The sequence below is a fragment of the Aspergillus oryzae genome, chromosome 5 (genome assembly GCF_000184455.2).
Source record: "Aspergillus oryzae RIB40 DNA, chromosome 5".
Classification (NCBI taxonomy): Eukaryota; Fungi; Ascomycota; class Eurotiomycetes; order Eurotiales; family Aspergillaceae; genus Aspergillus; species Aspergillus oryzae.
In genome coordinates this window covers 1,291,721-1,313,105 of record NC_036439.1, presented here as the reverse complement: position 1 = coordinate 1,313,105, position 21,385 = coordinate 1,291,721, and the positions used below count along the sequence as shown (strand labels likewise).

General features: G+C 49.1%; 5 protein-coding genes across 5 annotated transcripts; 3 read left to right on the top strand and 2 right to left on the bottom strand.

The window, feature by feature from the left end:
• Positions 1–966: 966 nt before the first annotated feature.
• AO090701000391 (putative cellobiose dehydrogenase) lies at positions 967–5,857 on the top strand (the record flags this gene model as incomplete). The annotated part of the gene is made up of 6 exons (XM_023237338.1): positions 967–1,540; positions 4,141–4,604; positions 4,663–5,166; positions 5,233–5,365; positions 5,431–5,506; positions 5,824–5,857. 6 exons carry the CDS (start codon positions 967–969, stop codon positions 5,855–5,857), a joined length of 1,785 nt encoding a protein of 594 aa, XP_023092114.1.
• Positions 5,858–6,082: 225 nt separating this feature from the next.
• On the bottom strand, positions 6,083–7,241 carry AO090701000392 (uncharacterized protein; the record flags this gene model as incomplete). The annotated part of the gene is made up of 3 exons (XM_001823188.1): positions 6,083–6,357; positions 6,445–7,003; positions 7,059–7,241. The coding sequence occupies 3 exons, from the start codon at positions 7,239–7,241 to the stop codon at positions 6,083–6,085; spliced, it is 1,017 nt and encodes a 338-aa protein (XP_001823240.1).
• Positions 7,242–13,126: 5,885 nt separating this feature from the next.
• Positions 13,127–15,675, bottom strand: AO090701000396 (putative actin polymerization protein Bzz1; the record flags this gene model as incomplete). The annotated part of the gene is made up of 6 exons (XM_001823189.1): positions 13,127–13,521; positions 13,585–14,743; positions 14,795–14,875; positions 14,921–15,448; positions 15,549–15,575; positions 15,631–15,675. 6 exons carry the CDS (start codon positions 15,673–15,675, stop codon positions 13,127–13,129), a joined length of 2,235 nt encoding a protein of 744 aa, XP_001823241.1.
• A 777-nt stretch (positions 15,676–16,452) lies between these two features.
• dbp5 (ATP-dependent RNA helicase DBP5) lies at positions 16,453–18,221 on the top strand (the record flags this gene model as incomplete). Its single annotated transcript, XM_001823190.3, has 6 exons — positions 16,453–16,540; positions 16,614–16,779; positions 16,844–17,341; positions 17,402–17,639; positions 17,686–17,886; positions 17,949–18,221. The coding sequence occupies 6 exons, from the start codon at positions 16,453–16,455 to the stop codon at positions 18,219–18,221; spliced, it is 1,464 nt and encodes a 487-aa protein (XP_001823242.1).
• A 1,216-nt stretch (positions 18,222–19,437) lies between these two features.
• Positions 19,438–20,896, top strand: AO090701000398 (putative GTP cyclohydrolase II; the record flags this gene model as incomplete). The annotated part of the gene is made up of 3 exons (XM_001823191.3): positions 19,438–19,530; positions 19,591–20,547; positions 20,606–20,896. 3 exons carry the CDS (start codon positions 19,438–19,440, stop codon positions 20,894–20,896), a joined length of 1,341 nt encoding a protein of 446 aa, XP_001823243.3.
• Between the last annotated feature and the right edge of the window lie 489 nt (positions 20,897–21,385).

The following is a 21,385-nucleotide window of genomic DNA, read 5'->3' as shown; positions in this document are numbered from 1 at the left end:
CAGCTGGCTGTGCCTCTTGAATCCTCCAACGGATGGGGTGGTGTCAGTCTTTCAAGCTCGATGACCAAGGCCCTTTTGATCGGAGCCTGGCCCAACGGCGACTCTGTCGTCTCGAGTCTGCGTGAAGCTCAGTCCTACACCAACCCTGACGTCTATAGCGGAGATGCCAGTCTCGAAGAGATCCCTGATGGGACTTCCATCAACAGTACTCACCTTACCTATACCTTCCTGTGCCGCGGCTGTGTCGTTGGAACGCCCACCACCTTCGGTAAAGATATGGACAGCTACTTCTTTGGCTGGGCTCTTAGCAAGACTAGCCCCAAGTCCCCCGCTTCTTCCGATGCCACTCTGAACTACCACGCTGCCGGATTCGGTAGCTTCCAGATGGTCCTCTCTGACGCCAAGTCCGCCAAGTACTCTACATGGGCCTCCAAAGCCAAGGCGTCTTCCACCACTACCCCTTCCGCCTCCGCCTCCGCTAGCCCTAGCAGCACCCCCTCAGCTAGCGCCGCCCCAACCGTCTTGAACTCGACTTATGACTACATCGTTGTGGGAGGTGGTCCGGCTGGTATCATCACTGCCGAGCGGTTGGCCGAGACCAAGAAGAAGGTCTTGCTGCTTGAACGTGGTGTTGCTCCTACCGTGCAGATGGGTAACAAGAACGCTCTTTCGTGGAACAACTCCCTGACTCCCCACGATGTTCCTGCCCTCGGTAGCTCCCTCTCTAAGCTTGGTCTCCTCGATGACTATCTTTGCGATGACACTGCTGGTATGGCGGGTTGTGTTCTCGGTGGTGGCACTATTGTCAACGCTCTTGCCTTCATCTACCCCCAAGAGGCCGATTTCAACGACAAGTGGCCTGCCGGCTGGAAGTGGGACGATGTCAAGGAAGCCGCTTCCCGTCTGTATGAGCGCAACCCTGGTAGCATTCTCCCATCCGCTGATGGCAAGCGCTATGACTATGGCATGTACGATGTCCTCGGAGGCTTCTTCAAGGGCCTCGGCTGGAAGTCGGTCAACCAACATGAGCAGCCGAATGAGAAGCACCAGGCTTATGGTTACCCATCCTGGTCCGTTGCTAACGGCATTCGTGCTGGCCCCGTTCGTTCTTACCTTCCCCTAGCTCAGGAGCTCGATAACTTCTCCCTCCGCCTTCAGACCAAGGTCCGCCGTCTGGTACGTCGCGGTGGTCGCATCACCGGTGTCGAGGTCGAGACTGAATCTGGTGCCATCGAGATTATCAACATCCGTGCTGGTGGCAAGGTTGTCCTGGCTGCTGGTTCCATGTCTACCCCTCGTGTCTTGTTCAACTCTGGTATCGGACCTGCTAAGCAGATTGAGAATGTGAAGAGCGGCTCCACTGGCATTACCGTCCCTGCCCAGGAAGAGTGGATCAACCTGCCCGTCGGTGAGAACCTGAAGGATCACCCCATGTTCACTATCAGCGTCCACACCAAGAGCAACTTCACTGCTTTCAACACCTCCAGCGTCCTCTCCGGCCCGGCTGCTGCCGTCCAGCAGCTCTACTCAAAAGGCTCTGGTGTGTTGTCCGAGGGTGGCCATCGCCTGCAGTTCTGGACCTCCAATGAAGGCAGTGACGGCAAGACCCGCTTCTACCAGGGATCTTGCAGTGTTGCCAGCGATGGTGTCATCACTATGAAGCTGTACTTGACCCACGGAGCAACCTCCTCTGGTGTTCTTGGAATCGGATCCTCCGGAGCCACCGTCATGGAGACTGAACCCTGGTTGCAGACCGATGCGGACAAGGAAGCCGTCACCCAGTTCCTTCAGGGCCTACTGAACGACATGACGAACTCGACTGCCGGATTCACCGTCCCCGGCTTCAGCTCTGCCGCCGATATCATCGCCAAGATGACCAGCGGGGACCATTTCGTCGGAACCACCAAGATGGGCACTGATGATGGCCGCACCGGCGGTTCCTCTGTCGTCGATACTAACGCCAAGGTCTACGGTACTGAGAACTTGGTAAGCTTTCCACTCCTATATCTAACCCTAGGCCTTCACTAACGTAAAATTAGTACGTCGTCGACGCCAGTATCCACCCCGACCTGCCTACCGGCAACACTCAGGCCATCGTCATGATTGCCGCCGAAGCTGCCGCCGCCAAGATCATCGCCGCTGGCGACTCCATCCCTGCTTCCAGCGCGTCGGTGTCGGCCCCCGCCCAGAAAACTGCCTACCCCAGCAGCGCCGCTAGCAGCAACGCCGTTACCAGCGCCGTCGCCAGCGTGTCCACTACCCCCGCTGCCTCCTCCGCGGCCCCCGAGTCCACCAGCGACTGTGACGAGACCTTCACCACCGTCACCCCCGCTGAAACCGCTGCCCCCACCCACGCTACCGCCGGTAGCACCGCCAGGGCCGTCCTCAGCTCCACTTCTGCTGCGGCTGCTGGCACTATCTCCTCCGTGGATGCTGCCTCCGTCACCGTAGTGACAGTCACCAAGCAGGTTGTGGTCACGAGCACTACCACCATCACTGTTCTGCCTACCTTCGCCTAGACGATGAGCGGCAGTGTCATTAGGGTCATGTATATCTGCATTGACTCCTCAATGACTGGGTTTGGTTTTCTTCTTATAGATATTGTCGGTATAGAGTTTTCCAATGAAGTCTTTCATCTAAATGTGTACCATGTTCTTCTACGTAGAACCAACACAGGAAACATAAAGTTAGAGTGTATGGTACACTGATCACTGCACTCAATCACATACCTTGCATCTTTCCAAAAGCCGGTCAATATAGTAGATACAGGATACCTTCACCGAAGATCAGCATAGTGTTCGTTTCTGTTCTGGATGAAAGATTAGCAATAGGACCGGCTACAATCGGGGAGTCAATTTCTTATACAACTAGAATAGTGATATAATAGATGAGAACAGCGGTATCTAATATAGCTTAGCAGATATTATATAATGATAGTATATTTAATACTTCTGTGTAGTAGATACAAGGCGCACCGACTTGATTCAACGCAGTAATCATAGACCATCTCTCCATAATCAGGTTTGGGCAAGCTCTAGTTCTCTGTTGTCTTGCCATAACCTCACGCCTTTGATTCATCCTAGCACCCGTAAGGGTTGCCTATTCTGTTAGCCATGAATCTTCGGTTGTCGTTAATCACGTAGTTGGCATCGGTTTTATAAAATTCACAGTTGCCATTGCTCCACAAGTTCACCACGGGATATCCTCATTTCACCGCTTACCTGGGCTAGACTGTATCCTACCATCTTCTTCAGCTTGCCAAATTCCAATCATTCAACGGAATGCTTCTGTCATATTAGCCCCACCCAAGATTCTCCGCTGTCATCCATTTGTCGCATCCAGACTCACAAACAGACAAGATTGTATCGCGCTTCGGTTCCTTTGCCCTTGCTGAACGACAAATTTCTAAACAAATGGTCTTTGAAGCCATTTTATTCAGATCTTCAACGCCCTGAGAGTCACAATCGGCGTCCAAGGATCAAGTCGAGCGTCAATTGACAGAGAGATTTATAAGAAAATTCTCCATCGGCATGTCCAGTGATTTTCTATTAGAATATCCTTCGCGTCCAGTAGAGACGGGAGCAATGGACCGCTTGGGTTTCGAGGGTCGACGGGTTCCTCGGGTCCCGGCGCTGTGGTGTAAAGGAGTATAAAGTCGGAGTTGACCCGACAGCTAAAATCCCCAATGATGGCAGGGTTCCACTGACGGTTCCATTCTCTTAATGCTCGACTGCTGATGAAACGGAGATCTCCGGGGACCAGATTATATTGTTCAGGGGTGGGCCGAAGCGGGCTGCTTCTGTTCTGTTTGAAAGAAGCTCTTACCATCCCGTGTCTGTTCAACGGCGATATTAAAGTGCATTAATGTTGAATTAACTTGCCACCCGTGTAGGCAACCATATACTGAGCTTATTTCTTAGCTTTGCACTGATTCCGAGCGAGTTGCGGCATCTAAGAGGTTGTTTGTGTCGATCTGGAAATGTGGATATCCACAGGGATTTTCAGTGGAAAGTGCTGCCTAACTTGACCGGTCCCCCACGCCAATTGGGGTATGGATGTGTATAGGTTCGCTCGCACTTCATATACTCGCCAATGGCCAAACCCATGATTAGTTGAAAGGACTGGAATTTTCTTCATGAGCTAAAAGAAAATTCTGCTCTGCTTCGAAAATGCTTACTCCACCCTCGATTTCGAGGAGCTCGCCCGTGACATCTCCCGGCCCATACCTCTCCTATCCATCAGGGTTAGGAGTTAACCTTGACGAGGTGATGAGAAATTGGGACGAGCTGCCGCCGGAGCGGAAAAAGGCTGGTGACCGATGGTCTGCTGTGATCAACCCTGACATAGACAAGAACTGGGAGATAGACCTGCTTCATAGCGTGACGCACGATAGCATTGTCAACTGTGTCCAGTTTAGTAACGATGGCAAATATATTGCTGTTGGATGCGCAGATGGCGCCGTACAAATAGTCGAGGTTTCAACCGGAACTCAGGTGGCTCGTCTACAAGATGAGGGATATAGTCACGACTGTCTCTGTGTAAGAGTGAGGTTTTTGCCTGATAATTATCTTCTGCTTACCGCACATAGCGATGGCAATATACGCGTACGTTTGCTCACATCGTACAAGAATATGCCCGTTACTAATATATGTCTTGTCACAGGTTTGGAACTATATGGGAAGCCTTCTTCGACGAATCCCTTGTGGTAGTGAAACTGGGTTCTTCACTCTAGATCTTTCGGCTACTGGCCATCTAATCGCGTTTTCCGAGAGAAATAAGACTGTCAAGGCTTGGGATCTGGATGCAGCATCTGGTATTCGGCAGCTCGGGACGCTCCACACAGCTGACGATGTATATATAGTCGCAGTGTCTCCCGACTCAGGTTATATTGCTGCCGGGTGCGACGATGGGATGATCTATATCTGGCGTGCTGATTCACTAGATCCTGGTACTGCTAGCGCAAGTGGGACGAAAATAGAGAAAGTATTGGAGTTTCAAGCTCACGATGAGAATGTCATGGCTCTTTCATTCACTCCAGATTGCCGAAGTATTATCTCCGGGGGTATGGATGGAACAGCAAAGCTATGGAATATTGATTCCTTGAAAGCCTTCGTCAACGAAGATATAACTCCTAACGACTGTACATTGATATACAAAGCTCACCAGGTTCGCATGCAACTTTCTATCCAAGTCATTAGCTCTTCGAGGCACAACTAATTAGCCCGAATTCAGGATATGGTTTTGAGTGTCTCCCCAGATCCTACAGGCAACTGGCTCCTGAGCGGCTCCAAGGATATGACTGTGTATCTATGGGACATTAGTACAGGTGTTGCTGAGATGCGGCTTGGAGCTCATGGAAACTCGGGTACTTACTCCTTCTATCAGAGAGTTCTGTTGCCTGTATACTGACTTCGTGGCCTTCGCTTTTAGTACTCGGTATTGCATGGAGTCCTACAGATAATATTGTAGCGACTGGAGGCGGCGATCGCGTTCTTCAATTATGGCGGTAAGTTCGTGTCATATGCTAGGTGGATGTTGTTCTAATTTGTCTGGTGACCATAGTCTACATAGGATAAGCCAATAATACTGTATATTCTAGTGGTGCTCTTAAAGAGTGGATTTGTGTTACTACAGACAATCCTGCGTCAACCGTATTTCATACCCCTTCTCTGTGGATATTTCAGAATACGTAACTGACAAGTACTATTGTCGATTAACAAAATACACTCTTCAGATCTGATTAGTAAGTTATAGTAGTAAGTTAACATCGACACCGGCACCGGCTCCATCGCCGCTTACTTAGATCTCAGTCATGTTTTACAGCTACTATCCATCGATAAGGCTAGCTCTAAGGTGACCGACCTAGATAAGCAATAGAAGGAAGTAGTGACAGTCGCAACATGCCGTGAGTTTAACTCACCTAAGCTGACCACAGTCACCAAGAACCATGTTACAACAAGTCCTATTCCGTAATTATACATTACCACACTCTCAACACCCATCTTCCACACAATATCGCCCAATACCCTGACAGCATATCTTAAACCCAAACATCCCAACATACCAATTAATCAACCCAACCCTAACAAGCCGTCACCTTGGTAACAACCCTACCCGGCGACTTAACTCCACACAACGCAATAGAATCAGACATAGCATTCCCCAACGACCAATTGCCAGAACCCTCATCCCACCGACCTCCCCTAATAACAGAAATCTTCTTGTCCCGATAACTATTCGCCACTGGCTCGGCTTTCTGTCTACACCGGAAAGCCGGAACGCAGGCCGGGATACAAGCGGCAATAACCCCGGTTCCGACTTCGAGGATTGAAACGATGGCTACGTTTGTTATGGCATCTATTTAATTCATCATGTTAGTGATTGGAGGTTCTCATGCACTGACTGATAGCAGAGTAAAAAGGAGAAGAGAGGAAGGAAACATACAAGGCATATCCGGCGCGGTCAATCCACCCTGATAACAATTCCTCAAAGCATTCGAAACAGTAGCAACAAGACCGAGACTCATAAGCCCACATATCAGCGTCTTGCGACCGCGTTTAATCTTCACATCCCAGAGGATGATAACCGGAGCCGAGGTCAAGCAAAGATCGATAACGATCGTGAACGCGGACTGAACATACGCAACGCTGTACACAGTCTTCGGGGGTAGACAAGTACCGGGGACATCCTTATTCCACTGTTTCTCTAGCGGGATACAGGAGACAGCGAGAATGACGACGGCACCGATAGTAGTTAGTGTCATGAATAACATGAGCCAGGCTAGTATCCAGCGCACAGCACGGCTGTTTCGGATTCGGAGGATGTAGAAGCTGATTGAGTATTTGGTTACCAGGGCGCAGATGACGTTGAATATTTGGTAGATTGTGTTGACCTTTAGGATTTGGAGGACCGTGTGCTCTGGGTCCGGGAGGTAGATGGCGTGGCGGCCGAGGCCGAGGTTGGCTTCGAGTTGGATTGTTATGAGGCCGGCTAGGAGGGCGATCTAGGTGTCTTGACCTTAGTAGTTTTCGTATTGAGTTGGGTGAGGAGATGTATACCCAGGCGATTACGATGCATGTGTCGTCCCAGCCCCAGTTTCTGGTTAGGCGGAGGCATACCCATGCTCGTAGGAGAACGAGAGCCAGGGCGATTACCGTTAAGATGTAATATTCTGCTAGGAGGCCGGAAGTTGTGCGGTGGTCTGGTGGCATTGGGGTGTCTAGGTCTGGGGAAGAGGCCATTGTGTTGTTAATGAGTGGAAGGTGAGGTTAATAAGCTCAAAGAAGTGCATATAAGAACAGATGCATTTTATATAAGTAGAGATGACTTTGGCCTTGAAGGCTCAGTGTAGGAGAGGAACTGTTATTGTAGGTCAAATCTCATCTCATTACATGCATGATGCATCCGTTACAACAAAGGACTAGTAGGTGTCGATCAAGGATAACCGTTGCGTTCGATCGAACTGAGAACTATACCAGAATAGTTAAGCCCCTCTACCTCTTAGCTCCATCTCATTTCCACACAGAACCAATGGCAAACGCCCTTCCGTGCTTACGGGGTATCAAGTAGTAGCTTTAGGTCACGGGAAGCTATCTACCCTCGTACAATCTAATCTTACTTGCCTATTCTTTGGTTTCGGTTTCTTTATCTAACTACTCGAAGCTCGTCTGAAAAGGTTAGAAAGATAAACGTGATCGGCAAACTAACACCCTAAGCTATCCAAATGCGTCTTGTGTATCCATCCTCTGCGTTTGAGGCCAAGACCTCATACCTTATACACTACTCGTTGAGCAGAGTCGTACATCGCACAAGTTTTTCAGCCTTCATCCTCATAATTGGTACCTGCAATATCCTACATAGACTATTGGTGAAATAACAATGACAGACCGGGCTTGTGGAGATTAACATGGGATCGGAGATGCATTCGGCCACATGCTGGGTGACAGCAAATTCTCTAGCAGGTAGTGATAAACGAGTCTCACACACTCCTCAGGGGCATCTTGGACAAATGCTTGCTGATCTATATAAATCTCAAGTTCAAAAAAAGGCTCATCGAGGTTTTTTTTTTTTTTTTTTTTAAAAAAAAAAAAAAAAAAGAAAGAAAAGAAAAGAAAAGAAAAAGGTTCAGACAGGAAGAGAAACTTTTTGAAATTGTCGAAGCCTACGCTGAACGATTTGATTATACGGTGATTCATAAATCCGTGTGACCCCAGTATCCTCATTCGCCTTATGACTAGGAGATGGTGAAGTAGGTTAACCCCACGTACACAATGATAACAAAGTTACTAGCATTATGATTTGTGTAAGATTAGGCTGCAACTAGCAGTGTAGTACCAAAACAGTACCCGAGTACGTGATCTCATTATCATATTTAGGCAAGTCTAGTAATGGAATATGTGACTTGAGGAACTAAGTGGTACTTTACCTGACTCATTCTGGTATAATTGACATTCATTGCTCAGAGAGATTGTTAATATAACGTTGCATGATGTACCCAGATTGGTACAATTAGAAGCAATATTCCACGCTAACGATAGTAGCTGTCAACGAGGGAATGCAGTAAAAATGACCTTATAAAGACAACATTGGTATCCGGTCATTTTTAAGTAGTAGAATGAGATGATTTTCACTCCCATATCACTAGTGTTCCAAAAACATTGTCGATCATAGGGAAGAAGCAAACTCAACAAAAGTAAACCTGAAAAAGCAAATGTGAGGATCGACCGGGGTACCTGCCACCGTGGAGCTCTAAGTTATCAAACCTCGTAAATGTAAATCCTACTATCTATCGTACTACCAGCTGGACTTCCTCCCCCGAAATGGCCGCTTCGCTCAGCATCAAACGGAAAACAGATCCCAAGTCGCAGTCTCTGCTCTCGGCGTCATTAACACTGTCTGTGAGTGAGATATAAAAAAGCAAAATACATACAACAGGAGGGATTCGCTGGTGGTCACCCACCCAACTACTAACCTCCCGGCGTGTGGCTTAAGTACGGCTGAGCGGACGGGAAGCCCTGTTCTCCACACCCTATGGTCGTATGTATCAGTTCCCGTATTGAGGGGAATTATATGGTGCTTTTATACCTAGCCTGGTATCACTACCATATCTCTTTCCGACCAGGCATGAAAAAGGCGCCCATGTTAGAGACTCATAACTGACACTTTACAAGACAGGGGATCCAGTCTGTTATTTTTATTTGAAGGCGATCGGATACGGTCCTGGAAACATGTACGAGCTGTCAAAGAAGCCGTCTACATCTTCCTTAGAGACAATGAGTTGAGAGGCACGCGCTCCATGGCCTGATCCATGCGATATCTCCGAGTTGCATGGAGTAGTTCTTGCCGGCATATTCCAATTTTACCAACACGAGGTAGAGATACATAATTGTTGTTATCTCTCCATGTCGGCTGGAGAGAAGCCACACTTATTCCACCGTTTGCCGCGTGGAAAGCACGATCATTCAATCCTCATTCCTAGGGGTTTGGTTCGCTGTATGGTAGGGTCAGCGTTGTTATTATTTGGGTGCATAAAATGGATAAGACGAAACGAGACAAGACGAACTTCACTTTATCTCGCCCACTTCAGTCTGAAAATTGACGATAGGGAAAGGCGTTCCTTGTCAAGGGTACCCCATTCTGGCGAATCCACTAGACACGTCTATTAAGGTACAAGGTCATTTCTCTGGCCCGTAACTCAGTGCTCCATGATAATTATTGTCCTCCTTGACCGTTTTACAGTATCTGAAGGGACAAGACCATCAAATGTCGGCAGTACCCTCAATTTGAATAAGTAACGGCCAGGTGTTGGCTGAGAAACTGAATGCGCCGGATACGGTAAGGAGCCAGGCTCCGGCTGTAACCTCGTCAAAGTCGATGAGAGAGTCCTTGAGATTAGGAGGAACGGGTTTCCTGCTGGTTACTGTAGTTGATTCATGCCACACAAGATGATCTCCAAGTGGAAGTTGGAGCATAACGTGCATTGCTGACTAAGGGAGGTACATAGGGTTATGTTCGGCGGGATCCGAGGAAGGCAAGTTATGAGACACGAGATTCCGAGACGGAAGACATGACTCATTCAATGTATAGACAAATAGGTAGGAGGATAGATAGATCGATAGGTAAAGAGGTAATGAATCCATGATTTCTTAGAAAACACGTCAACAAAAATCTCAAAGCCACGGGACCGGTGGTTATTTAGTAAAACCAAGACAATCGTAAGACAAATCACAGTAGCAAATAGATACTACCTAGGCACAAAACAAAAGAGAAAAACTGACCCGTGCACGCACGTTGTCACGAAACCTCCGAACCTAATCTGACAAGTACAGCCAACCCGATCCACGACTCCAGATAATCATGTAGTAATGATAATGCGAAGCGAATAAAATGCCTCATGCATCGTGCTGCACTCCAATTCGAAGCACCTGCCTATTTAGCTTAGCAACCTTAGCGTAGCTTAGCTGAACCACGACCAATCCACGTCCATGCTGGGCCACAGCGTATCCTTGCGACGTTATTCTCGCTTACGACGGGTGCCCGCTATAATATGGAGCCCTACTATAGTTACCACTACTACAGCTGCTAGTACTCGGGCTGCTAATCTGACCCTGAACCGCCGAGGGGAATTAATCACTCATACTGAAGCATAGCTTATTTGCATCCTGCGCCACGACGACCGTCCGGATTGGCTCGAGCTTAAGCTTCGGGGAGGAGAAGGGGAAAGAAAGAGGTTAAGTTGCCAAGATGTTGCCGATGCTGCTCAGCCACCTCCATTCATTACTTCTTTTGCTTGGTGTTTCTTCGGTGGTGGTCCTGGCAAGCGAGATGATCTCTTTGAAGTTTGCATCTGATCATCTGGGCGGTTTCACTACGTCAGAGGGGAAGAGACCTTCTATGGATTTTCATACCAATTTAAGAGAGATTGTCTATTTGAATTGGAAATATTTCCTAACTCTTCAAATGATAATAGAATTAGCTATAAAGTTGAATCGGAAATTAAAAAAAAGGAAAAAAAAAAAAAAGTCATAGCTTTTCAGAGCTCCAGCACCAGCCACAACCTGCCCCGAGCGTCACCCTTCCCAATTTCATGACACTTGCCGGATAATATCTCAAGGACCACGACCCAATATTTAGCAAACCCGTACCTTAGTTCGGGTCCAGGCAGCAGGATTGCCCATCCCAAGGGGGTAACCCGGCCGGATTGAATGAATGGGAAAAAGCACCAATGTATGAGGGAATTTGCTGCACCATTCCATTTCACCGTTTTGCCGCACTCACTAACACAGATGAGGAATGTAATGTACCTGGTAATCACAGCAGAAAAACTGTGGGAAAAAAATCCTTCCCACACAGTAAATTAAAAGCGACCAGCTGAGAGGGGAAAATCCCGCATAGTAAATGACTGGTTTGTGTATCTCTTACCGATTCTATCCATGCAGCGATCTCAACTTTGTTCCGTTAGTTTCAGTTCAATGAGGGTTACAGACTGACCTACTTCCCAATCTGGACGTTCCTTAGTAACCTCCCGTAGAGTAGTATCGATGTCATAGTATTTGTGGCTGTGGTTGTTTTTCTTTTTTTTTTTTTCTTTCTTGTGATGCAGCGTTTTTTGAGTTTTTTATTCCTTTTAATTTATTTTTTTATTTTCTTACCCTTTTGTCATTTCCTCTTTCAGACCCTCTGCTCACGTATAAATTCGATCGTCACCCGTCCACCATGCTCGTCGATCCGCTCATACTCCTCAAGGAATGCTCATCGACGGTGAAAAGTGGGCTTGTGAAGCTTGCGTCCGCGGACACCGTGTGACGACTTGTAAACATCATGGTGTGTCTCTTGTCTACATCCTCACTTTCTATCATGAATACCATATCTAACTGAGAAACAAAACAACCCAGATCGACCGCTAATCCGCATCAATCGGAAAGGTCGACCCTTCTCCACCTGCTCCGTATGCCACAACACTCCCTGCCCAACACCAGAAGAGCATACCAAGCTCAAACGCGAGGCCGAGGCCAAATCCTCTTCAAAAGTACAATGTGACCAAGCACCCCTATGAACCTAGAACCAAAAGCCAAAAAGACAAGGAAAAAGAAACTCTGAATGAAAAAAGAAATATATCACATAAGCCACACACACACACACACTGGGAAACCATTTTATATAAAACACCACAGGCTGATGTTGGGTTGTTTCATTGAGTTTCGCTTGTTCCAGAGAGGTGCCGCTAGAGTCTCTTCGCGTTCGAATTCTGTCTTAGTTCCTATTGCGCCGAGACCCTCGTCCAGTTCGCCGACGCCGAGTCCCCAGAGTCGTCCCCAGATTATGGCCGCGTCGGGTCCCGTGGTGTCCGCGCCACCGCAGCAGCAATCGCCGCAGCAGCAGCAGCCGCAGTTTCAGCCGGAGCCGTTTGCGCGGTCGAGTATGGCGCTGCCGTTCACCGGAGGCGAGTTTGTGACGCCGGCGTTGTGCTCCATGGGTGATGTGCCTGTGTCGTTGTCGATGGTTAGTCCGTTGGATGCGGATCCGACGGGGCGGTTGTTGTTTGGGGAGGGCGCGTTTGGGGATGGCGGGTTCTCGTTGGAGGATTTGGATGTTGGGGCGTTGGAGGGAGGGGTTCTGCAGGAGGATTGGTCGTGGTTGTCGGAGGATGCGCTCTAACATTGGTGGTGTTGGGGGGTGGGGGGATGAGCGTTAAAAGGTTTTACGATGATGATGATGACGATGATGAGTGATGATCTTGTGTTTTTATTATTGGGTGGGTTCTTTTCCCTCTTCCTTGCATTTAGCTTGTATGCTTAACGGGGGGTTACATTCTTTCATGCATATATGTTCGTGCCAGTGCCATAGATTATGGTCAAGTACATATGTCGACATTGTCGAGGCAAATGCTATGCTCATTGGGAAAAATAGGACGTCCAACTTCTTTACAGCCGAGGCGAATGCTTGCTACATGATCTATGCCAGGATGTGCAGCGGTCAATAAAAAGACGGATACTTAACAATAGCCAGACCGCTAATCCAAAAATAATGAACCTCAGCTCCAGGCTCCCCAATGCAAATGACAGACATAAAAATATACCTTCCGTGTGCGTATATACATCGGTACAACACGGAGTCTTGCGACTGACTACACCTCCTGGATGTAGTTGGCCGGCACACTTTTGGTCACTCCTCCTCTTTCCACGTCGGCCCATCCGTCCCCGCCGTCTCGGTTGACCAGCACAAACCGGTCGCCTTCCACCATGCTCCATTCCATATCGCTGCGGGCCTCGTAGTCGTACAACGCTTCGACGTACTGCAGCTTCTTAGCGCCCCGGCGAGGTGCTACGGCCGGTCCGACTTTCTTGCCCACCGCACTACCTGCCAATGAGGCGGAGGAGGTGGAATAAGTGGATCCCGGACGTTCAGCCATCCCGGGGCTGGTCGCAGGGGCTACGGACGCCGCGGGTGCCGGTTCCACGTAAGAGGCTGGGACGAGGCCCTCGGCCGAGCCAGCGCGGACGCGCATCCATCCAGATCCATCTAATGAAGGTTAGGAAGTCAGTAAGGCTTCAACGTTTCTATTGAACATGTGGGAACACTCACCATCCGGTTCAAGAATAGTTACATCATCCCCATCTTGAACGGTTATTTCGTCGGCTCCTCCAGCTTGGAATGGATAGACCATCTTGCCGCGTGGTTCGCTTGGCTTCGTCGTTTCAGCTACTGGCGGAGCCTTGACGTATTGCGCAGGGGGTGGAGCTAGGACCCTATTTCTCTTAGGCTTGGTTTCCTGAACAGGGGCTGGAGTTGCCGCCGCTTCTGGCACCGGAGATGGAGCAGCCGATTCGGTCGGGTTAGCCAACGCTGGCTGGCTGGCAGCGTTGGACAACGACCGGTTGGCACTCACCGCGTACCCTGAACTCAATGAGTTCATCGTATCCTTCCGAGTTAGGGACGGCGCGGCAGATGAACCAGTAGTTGTCGGCTCAAGGTCGAGGTGTGGTGTAGCATTGGCCTGTTCTTGTCGTTCCGCTTTGAGCTTCTTCTTCTCTTCCTTATTCTGTTCGCCAGGACATTCTGCGGGGACTTTCATCTGGCATTTGCTGTGACACGTATATCCGCAATCCCTGCAATCAAATCCCTTCGCCGAGAGTCCCCATATCCGCTCCCCGCAGAGGTCACAGTTGGTCGGGATCTTAAACGTTTGCGACTTGAAGTTGTGATTCTTGGCACCCAACGATAGATCACCAACTACCGACATGATAGTGGATGTTTCGACCTCGGCAGTGAGCTTCTTCCGCTCCACTTCATGCAAAGCACCCTGCAGGTAGAAAATAGATCGGACTACCTCGACCTCGCTTCGGTTGTCTTTGCCTTGTTGGATGTTCTCGCGGATCCGCTTGGACGTTTCGACATCCCTGCGTTTCTGGTCGGCCTCAACTCTCAGTTCTCGGACCTGTGTTTTACTCTTGCTGAGAAGGTTGCGCAAGAAGACCTTCGCAGTCTCATCGGTGACAAGCGCTTCGTCATCGTGCCAAACAGGGCTAGGCTCAAAGGTCATATTAGGTGGTTCCTGGGACTGGCTGACATTGTGGCGCAGGAACATGAGCGAATCGAGGTGTGGGACATTCCGTGGGATTTCGTTGAGTAGATGGGCCATGTGTTCCATACTCTTAGATAATGAAGATTTTTCCAGTTGCGCCGCAAGTGACCATAGTGAATTCAACTTCGATACGCGCATTTCGTTGAGGTTTTGCAGGCTCTGGAAACAGTATTAGCTATGCAGTTTTCGATTCCCAGGACTGTTTCTCACATCTAGTAGCTCCGGGACGTATTCATGGTAGAACCGTTCCTTCAACTTGTTTGTCACGTTTATGCTGATGAGGTACGAATTCTGCCTCAGTTAGCAACGGTCTTCAGGCGGATCGGTGCTACCAACCTTGACGTTGTTCATTTCCAAGATCTGCTGCTGATATGCGGCCTGTGCCTTGGGTTTACTGTGATCGAACGAATTCTCCATCTTTTTGCGCTTTCCCTCCACTTCTTGGCACACCCCATCGTATTTGCCCTTTGCCTTCTTGAGGTCGCCGTAGGCGGCGTCTCTTTCCTTTTCCAGTTTCGCATGAAATTCAACGTGAGACTTTCTGATTTCCTCATATTGCGTCGCAGCTAGTTTCAGAGGTTCCGCAACCTGGACAAGGAGGTTTGTAGCGAACTGATCACGTTCTCCCGCATGCGCTTCAACGGTGGTTAGGTGGGTAGTCCAAGTGGTAAGTGAAGCGCTTTCAAGTGAACCTGGAGTCATCGTTGGAGTATCTCCGACGCTCAATGTGCTTATTTTCTTGGCTTTGCGATCCTGGTATTTTCTGCAGAGGGCCGTCAGCTTGGCGGCGTACTCCTTTTCGATGGCGCTCCGTTCCCGGTAGAATTGTTGTATCTCGTCGAGCCATTGTACCCCGTGGGAAACCTGGTCAAAAGAGATATCAGTAAGTGTCTGCTGGAGTCAATGGTGCCACAACTGTATTCAGTGAAGCATGGAGGTGGGAAGTGACCAAAGGCATACATACCCAATTGTTGACTGGTTTGAACGCATCCTGTTGTAGATTCGCATTAGATTTATCTATCTCATTGTGTCTGTACCATGAATACCTTTAGTTCCGCTCCAAATTGAGGAGCCACATCGGGTGTTGCCATTGTAGATGTGACAGCCCCTCAGAGATCGCGCGCATGAGACTTTTCGATGTAAAGGACAAAGCTTTAAGACGAATATCTGTTAGACTTAGGCAGCTATGATTGGGACTGGCTTAGCCACGTACCTCCACGTGCTGTCTTTTCTTGTGCGACACGAATGATTCGTCGTGATTTCGCTCTGGATATAAAGGAGTGACCAACCGCTAAGCGGATCTGTACCTGACAATCTATCAGGCTACCTGAAGGGGGCATGCGGAAGCGGGGAAGATGGCTGGAGTAACGCCGGTGACAATACCGAACGACTTTCTCAGGCCACGTTGGCGGCTCTCGGACCTGCACCGGGGCCAAGATAGGTGTAATATTACGTCATGCCTTACTGTACTGAGCCACATACTCCACCGCCTCCCCTATAAAGTTAGATTATATCCGTCCAGTCGTTCGCCTAACCAGGAATAGTGTGTTTGCAGTATGCTGGGCGGTAGGTGTTGGGTTTTTTGGCTGTCGTCACGTCCCCTCTTAAGAATATACCTACCAGGCGCATATAATCGCTGCTGTATTACTCTGAGCTTTTGCGTCTAAGGAAGGCTGTCTCAATACCTAGTCTCTACGGAGAGGTCCACTTTCTCTTTTACCACGCCTCCTGATCGTTCTTTTCCGCTCCAGCTAGCTTGCTTGCTTTACCCCGCGGGCCGTCTCTTCACCGTCTTGATCGCCTCTACCTCGCCCTGACACCCTTTGTCCAATCTTCTGATTCTCTCTATTTCGCAAAACTCCTTCACGATGTCTGCGGAACAACCTGCCGAAACTGCCTCCGCTGGTAACCCTCTGGCAGATCGTATCACGACGGCCGATGGATCGAAGCCTGAAGGTATACGCGTTGTTTTCAATAGCGGCCGCCATACGTGATCTATACGACAACTACTAACATCACCTTTGCGCAGGAACTACTGAAACGACCGACAATGAACAGGCCGATGGCGCTGCCGCTCAGTTGGGTGGCTCCGAACTTAACGAGCCTGACTACACGGTCGAAGTCAAACTCAGCGATCTCCAGGCAGATCCTAACAACCCTCTTTATTCGGTGAAGAGTTTTGAGGACCTTGGACTGTATGTGAAACCTCGTGCTTTGGATTTGCCATTCCATCTCAGCTGATGAAATGTCGTTCACTAGGGACCCTCGCATCTTGCAAGGACTCTCTGCCATGAACTTCCGTAAACCCTCGAAGATTCAAGAAAGAGCGCTCCCGTTGCTCTTGAACAACCCTCCTAAGAATCTGGTCGGCCAGTCGCAGTCGGGTACCGGAAAGACAGCTGCGTTCGTCCTCAATGCCCTGAGCCGTTTGGACCTCTCAACAGAACAGGCGCAAAAGACGCCCCAGGCTTTGATCTTGGCTCCAACTCGAGAGCTGGCCCGTCAGATTGTTGGTGTCATCCAGTGCATGGGCCAGTTCCTGGACGGTCTTAACGTCTCAACAGCCGTTCCTGCAGACACTAACAGTCGCCATTCGAAAATCGAGTCCTCCGTTGTCGTTGGTACTCCGGGAACAGTCATGGACATGATCAGGAAGCGTGTCATGGTTGCGAATAAGCTGAAGGTTCTTGTTTTGGATGAGGCGGATAACATGCTCGACCAGCAAGGCTTGGGCGACCAGTGTATCCGTGTCAAGGCGTGAGTTCCTCAATCTTCCTTTCCTACTTAGCTAGGGCAGTTTCAGCTAACCGTACGCAGTTTGCTGCCAAAGGATATCCAAGTCGTTCTTTTCTCCGCCACCTTCCCCACCCACGTTCACCAATACGCGTCCAAATTTGCCCCGCAGGCCAACGAACTTACGCTGCAGCACGAAGAGCTGACCGTCGAGGGTATCAAGCAACTTTATCTTGACTGTTCCGACGAGGAGGATAAGTATAAGACTCTTGTCCAGCTCTACGGTCTTCTTACTGTCGCTTCCTCTATCATTTTCGTTAAGGTTGGTGGCCCAGCTCATTTATTAAGTCGCATCTAACAGTAAATAGACACGAGCATCCGCCGCTGAGATTGAGAAGCGCATGGTCGCCGAAGGCCATACCGTTGCATCCTTGACTGGTGGTATTGAAGGCTCTCAGCGTGACGCTGTCATTGACCAATTCCGTGCTGGCCAGGCTAAGGTGTTGATTACCACCAACGTGCTCGCCAGAGGTATTGATGTCTCTACAGTGTCCATGGTTATCAATTATGTGAGTCGAAATGAGGACACGCTGCCACCATTGATAGAAATAAATACTAATTTAGTGCCCAGGACATCCCAGAGCTTCATCAACCCGGCGCGCCGGAACGCCAGGCGGACTTCCAGACCTACCTGCACCGTATCGGTCGTACCGGACGTTTCGGCCGTGTGGGTGTCTCCATCTCGTTCGTCTCCAACCGGGAAGAGTGGAATATGCTCAACCAAATCCAACAGTACTTTAACTGCACTATCCAGCGGGTGGATACGAAGGACTGGGACGAAGTTGAGGATATCATCAAAAAGACTATCAAGAACACCCGCGCCCAGGCCCAGTTCGGGCGGTGAAGTCACGGCTTTCATGCTTATGTGAAGATTTACGAGGTTTTCTTATGTGGAGAAAAGTCCCGAAGAATAATAGATACCAATTGACATGACCATATTTTGAGAAGTTCAATCAGCCTGTAGATATTGTAAAGCGGTCGTAGGTCATCACACCGCCACTATGTTGAATCCCGTAGAACAAATCCCGATGGTCGTTCGCTCACGTCGTCTCGCAATGCATTCCTACACTACCGGCTCGTACGGCCCATGAAAGTATGGCGAACTTGTCTGGTTGAACTGACTACGGCAGCTGGCTATCTATTAGGGACGTGAGGGTCGCTTTTGTCAGTAATCCAGTAGTAGTCAAGCAGAAGTCACGTGCGCGAGAGCTCTTAATCACTCGACTACTATTCGTAGCTATAGCTTATGCGGGGGTCATAAAAGTATATAGCCCTAAATTTATACGGAGGTCTTATAAGGCATTGTAATATTCTCTCCGGAGAATGTAAGGCTACTAGGTTGGCTGGGTCCATGGTGGTAGCATAGATATATATATTCTACATTGAACAGAGTTATGAGTATAATCTAACCGATTCAATACAAACGGAGGTGATCAAATATCGATTGAGTAATAGGCAGTTATCAAGTAATTTCCACCGATGAGGACCGATTAGGTAGCAGTTTTGGTTGGGTTTTGATGTCGAGTAACGTGGTTCCAGTGTAGCAGTCGACAGGTCATTCCAGATTCTTGGAATGAGGGGGTTTTGATTTGCCGCAACCCCGCGTTGCAGCCAGTCCAACATCATCTTGCATTCAGCAGACAGGAGCCCAAGACCCCTTTGGAATGTGTGCACGAGGTAAAATTAAATTTACTCAGGAGTCCAGAGGTAGGGAATTAATATACGATATCTTGTTGAGCTTATCATTTCTGGTGGAGATGGTGGTATTACTCAGGAGATAACGGTCACTATCGATAGAGGGGAAACAATGATAAGGCGATACGATACGATAAGGTGCGGAGAGACCAGAATGAAAGAAAGTTCAAGTCAATGATTACAGTACCAATTCACAGGTCACATGCAGTAAGGAGGGAATGCAAGCTGTAAAATGAGACGTTCTGCTCCTTTCCATTTTCCTGCTTTTGCTTTTCATATATATCCCTTGGTTTCCCTTTCCCTCTTCCTTTCTTCTTCACTTACCTCCTCCATCTTCATCCCTATCCTAACCACCACCTACCATTATGACCACAGATAGCCCCGAAACGACTAGAGCTGACGGGACAACCGTCCAGGCCGCCCCTTCACCAGAATCTCACTATAGCACACACATTGTCGTAAGTTCGCACTTAGAATACTCCACTGCAAATCTCCCCTCACACTGATCTACGAACTAGTTGACCACCTATCCCGGGCAAAGCGGTATAGACCCCGTGCCCCTGAACTGGGGTGCAAAAGATGCCAAATCCCGTGGTCCAGTAGTGGTCTCGCGCAGCGGGCCATTGCTGAAACGACGCAATGCAATGGGCGCCCATGGCGGTAGCTACAGCATCTACAACGCCCTGGCCATCGCTGCGGGCGACCTCCCCCCTGACTTCCGTCCGGACTTTAAGAACAGTGAACCCACCTTTAATTTCCCCTGGCAGCCCGCCTGGGCCGACAAAGACAAGATCGTGTCAATGGACCCCTACGGTCACGATATCGTCAACCAATTCCGGGATGAGTTGAACGCCGGTTGGGACATTCGGCCTACCATGGCGGTGACCCGCGCTAATATGAAACTGGCGGAGATCGGGGAGGCAGTGCGAGACGGACAGCTTGACGTGGATGGTTCAATCGTGGTAGACTCCTCGGGTGAAGTCCGGGTGACGAAGGTCGCTGTCGAGCCGGTGTGGTATCTGCCTGGAGTTGCGGACCGATTCGGCGTCTCGGAACCTATCCTGCGTCGGACGCTCTTCGAACACACTGGTGGGAGCTATCCGGAGCTGATCACTCGACCGGATCTCAAGGTCTTCTTGCCGCCTATTGGTGGTTTGACGGTGTATATCTTTGGACCACCTGAGCGTGTGTCTGATGAGAACGTCAAACTAGCCTTGCGTATCCACGATGAGTGTAATGGAAGTGATGTCTTCCAGTCTGATATCTGTACATGCCGGCCATATCTGGCGTTCGGTATCCGGGAAGCGATCCGCGAAGCCCAGAACGGAGGCAGTGGAGTTGTTATCTATTTCCGAAAGGAAGGTCGTGCTCTGGGCGAGGTCATCAAGTACCTTGTGTACAACGCCCGCAAGCGTGGTGGTGACACGGCAGACAAGTACTTTACGCGGACTGAGAACATCGCTGGTGTGAGAGATGTATGTCATCACTTCAAATTTATACTACCTACTATCACTATACTAACATTCTATATAGATGCGCTTCCAAGCCCTCATGCCTGACATCCTCCATTGGCTCGGCATAAAGAAGATCGACCGCATGCTCTCCATGTCCAACATGAAACACGACGCGATCGTCCAATCGGGCATTAAGATCCTCGAACGAGTCCCTATCCCCGAAGATATGATCCCCGATGACTCGCGTGTCGAGATCGACGCAAAGATCAACGCCGGATATTTCACAACGGGACGACAATATACCATGGAAGAGCTGGCCGAGGTAAAGGGACGCGGGTGGGAGAAGTGGGAGGATATCACGGTAAGCTAGTCCCTTATCTATTATAGAATAACCGTCCACTAACGTCTACATAGCATTAAACTGGGCTCATAATGATATTGACATATCAAGCTACGAACTGGACGATAACATATCACGACCTGAATTCCGAATGAGCTCACTAATGAGATTTTCATTGCGCCATCCTATCCATAGTTAATTGAACTCTATAAACGAAACTCCTTACCTTGATATTTGGTGTAAAAGTTGTATAACATCCACATGACCGTAAATCGTAGTGGTGATATGTGCATAGCTTAGGTAGATCTAATCGTAGATTTCTATACTGAAGTAATACAGACAGAAGATGATTCACCAACGACCGGCAACACTTCCGACAAAACTCCTCCACCCCAAATTCCCAAATCCCCAGTCCAGCGTCATAGAGCCAGACCCTAAAAACAGCATTCAGGCCAAACCATCCAGTAGAAACCACGACTTGGAGATCTCGGCCCAAACCTCCGTAGATAGTGGACGATA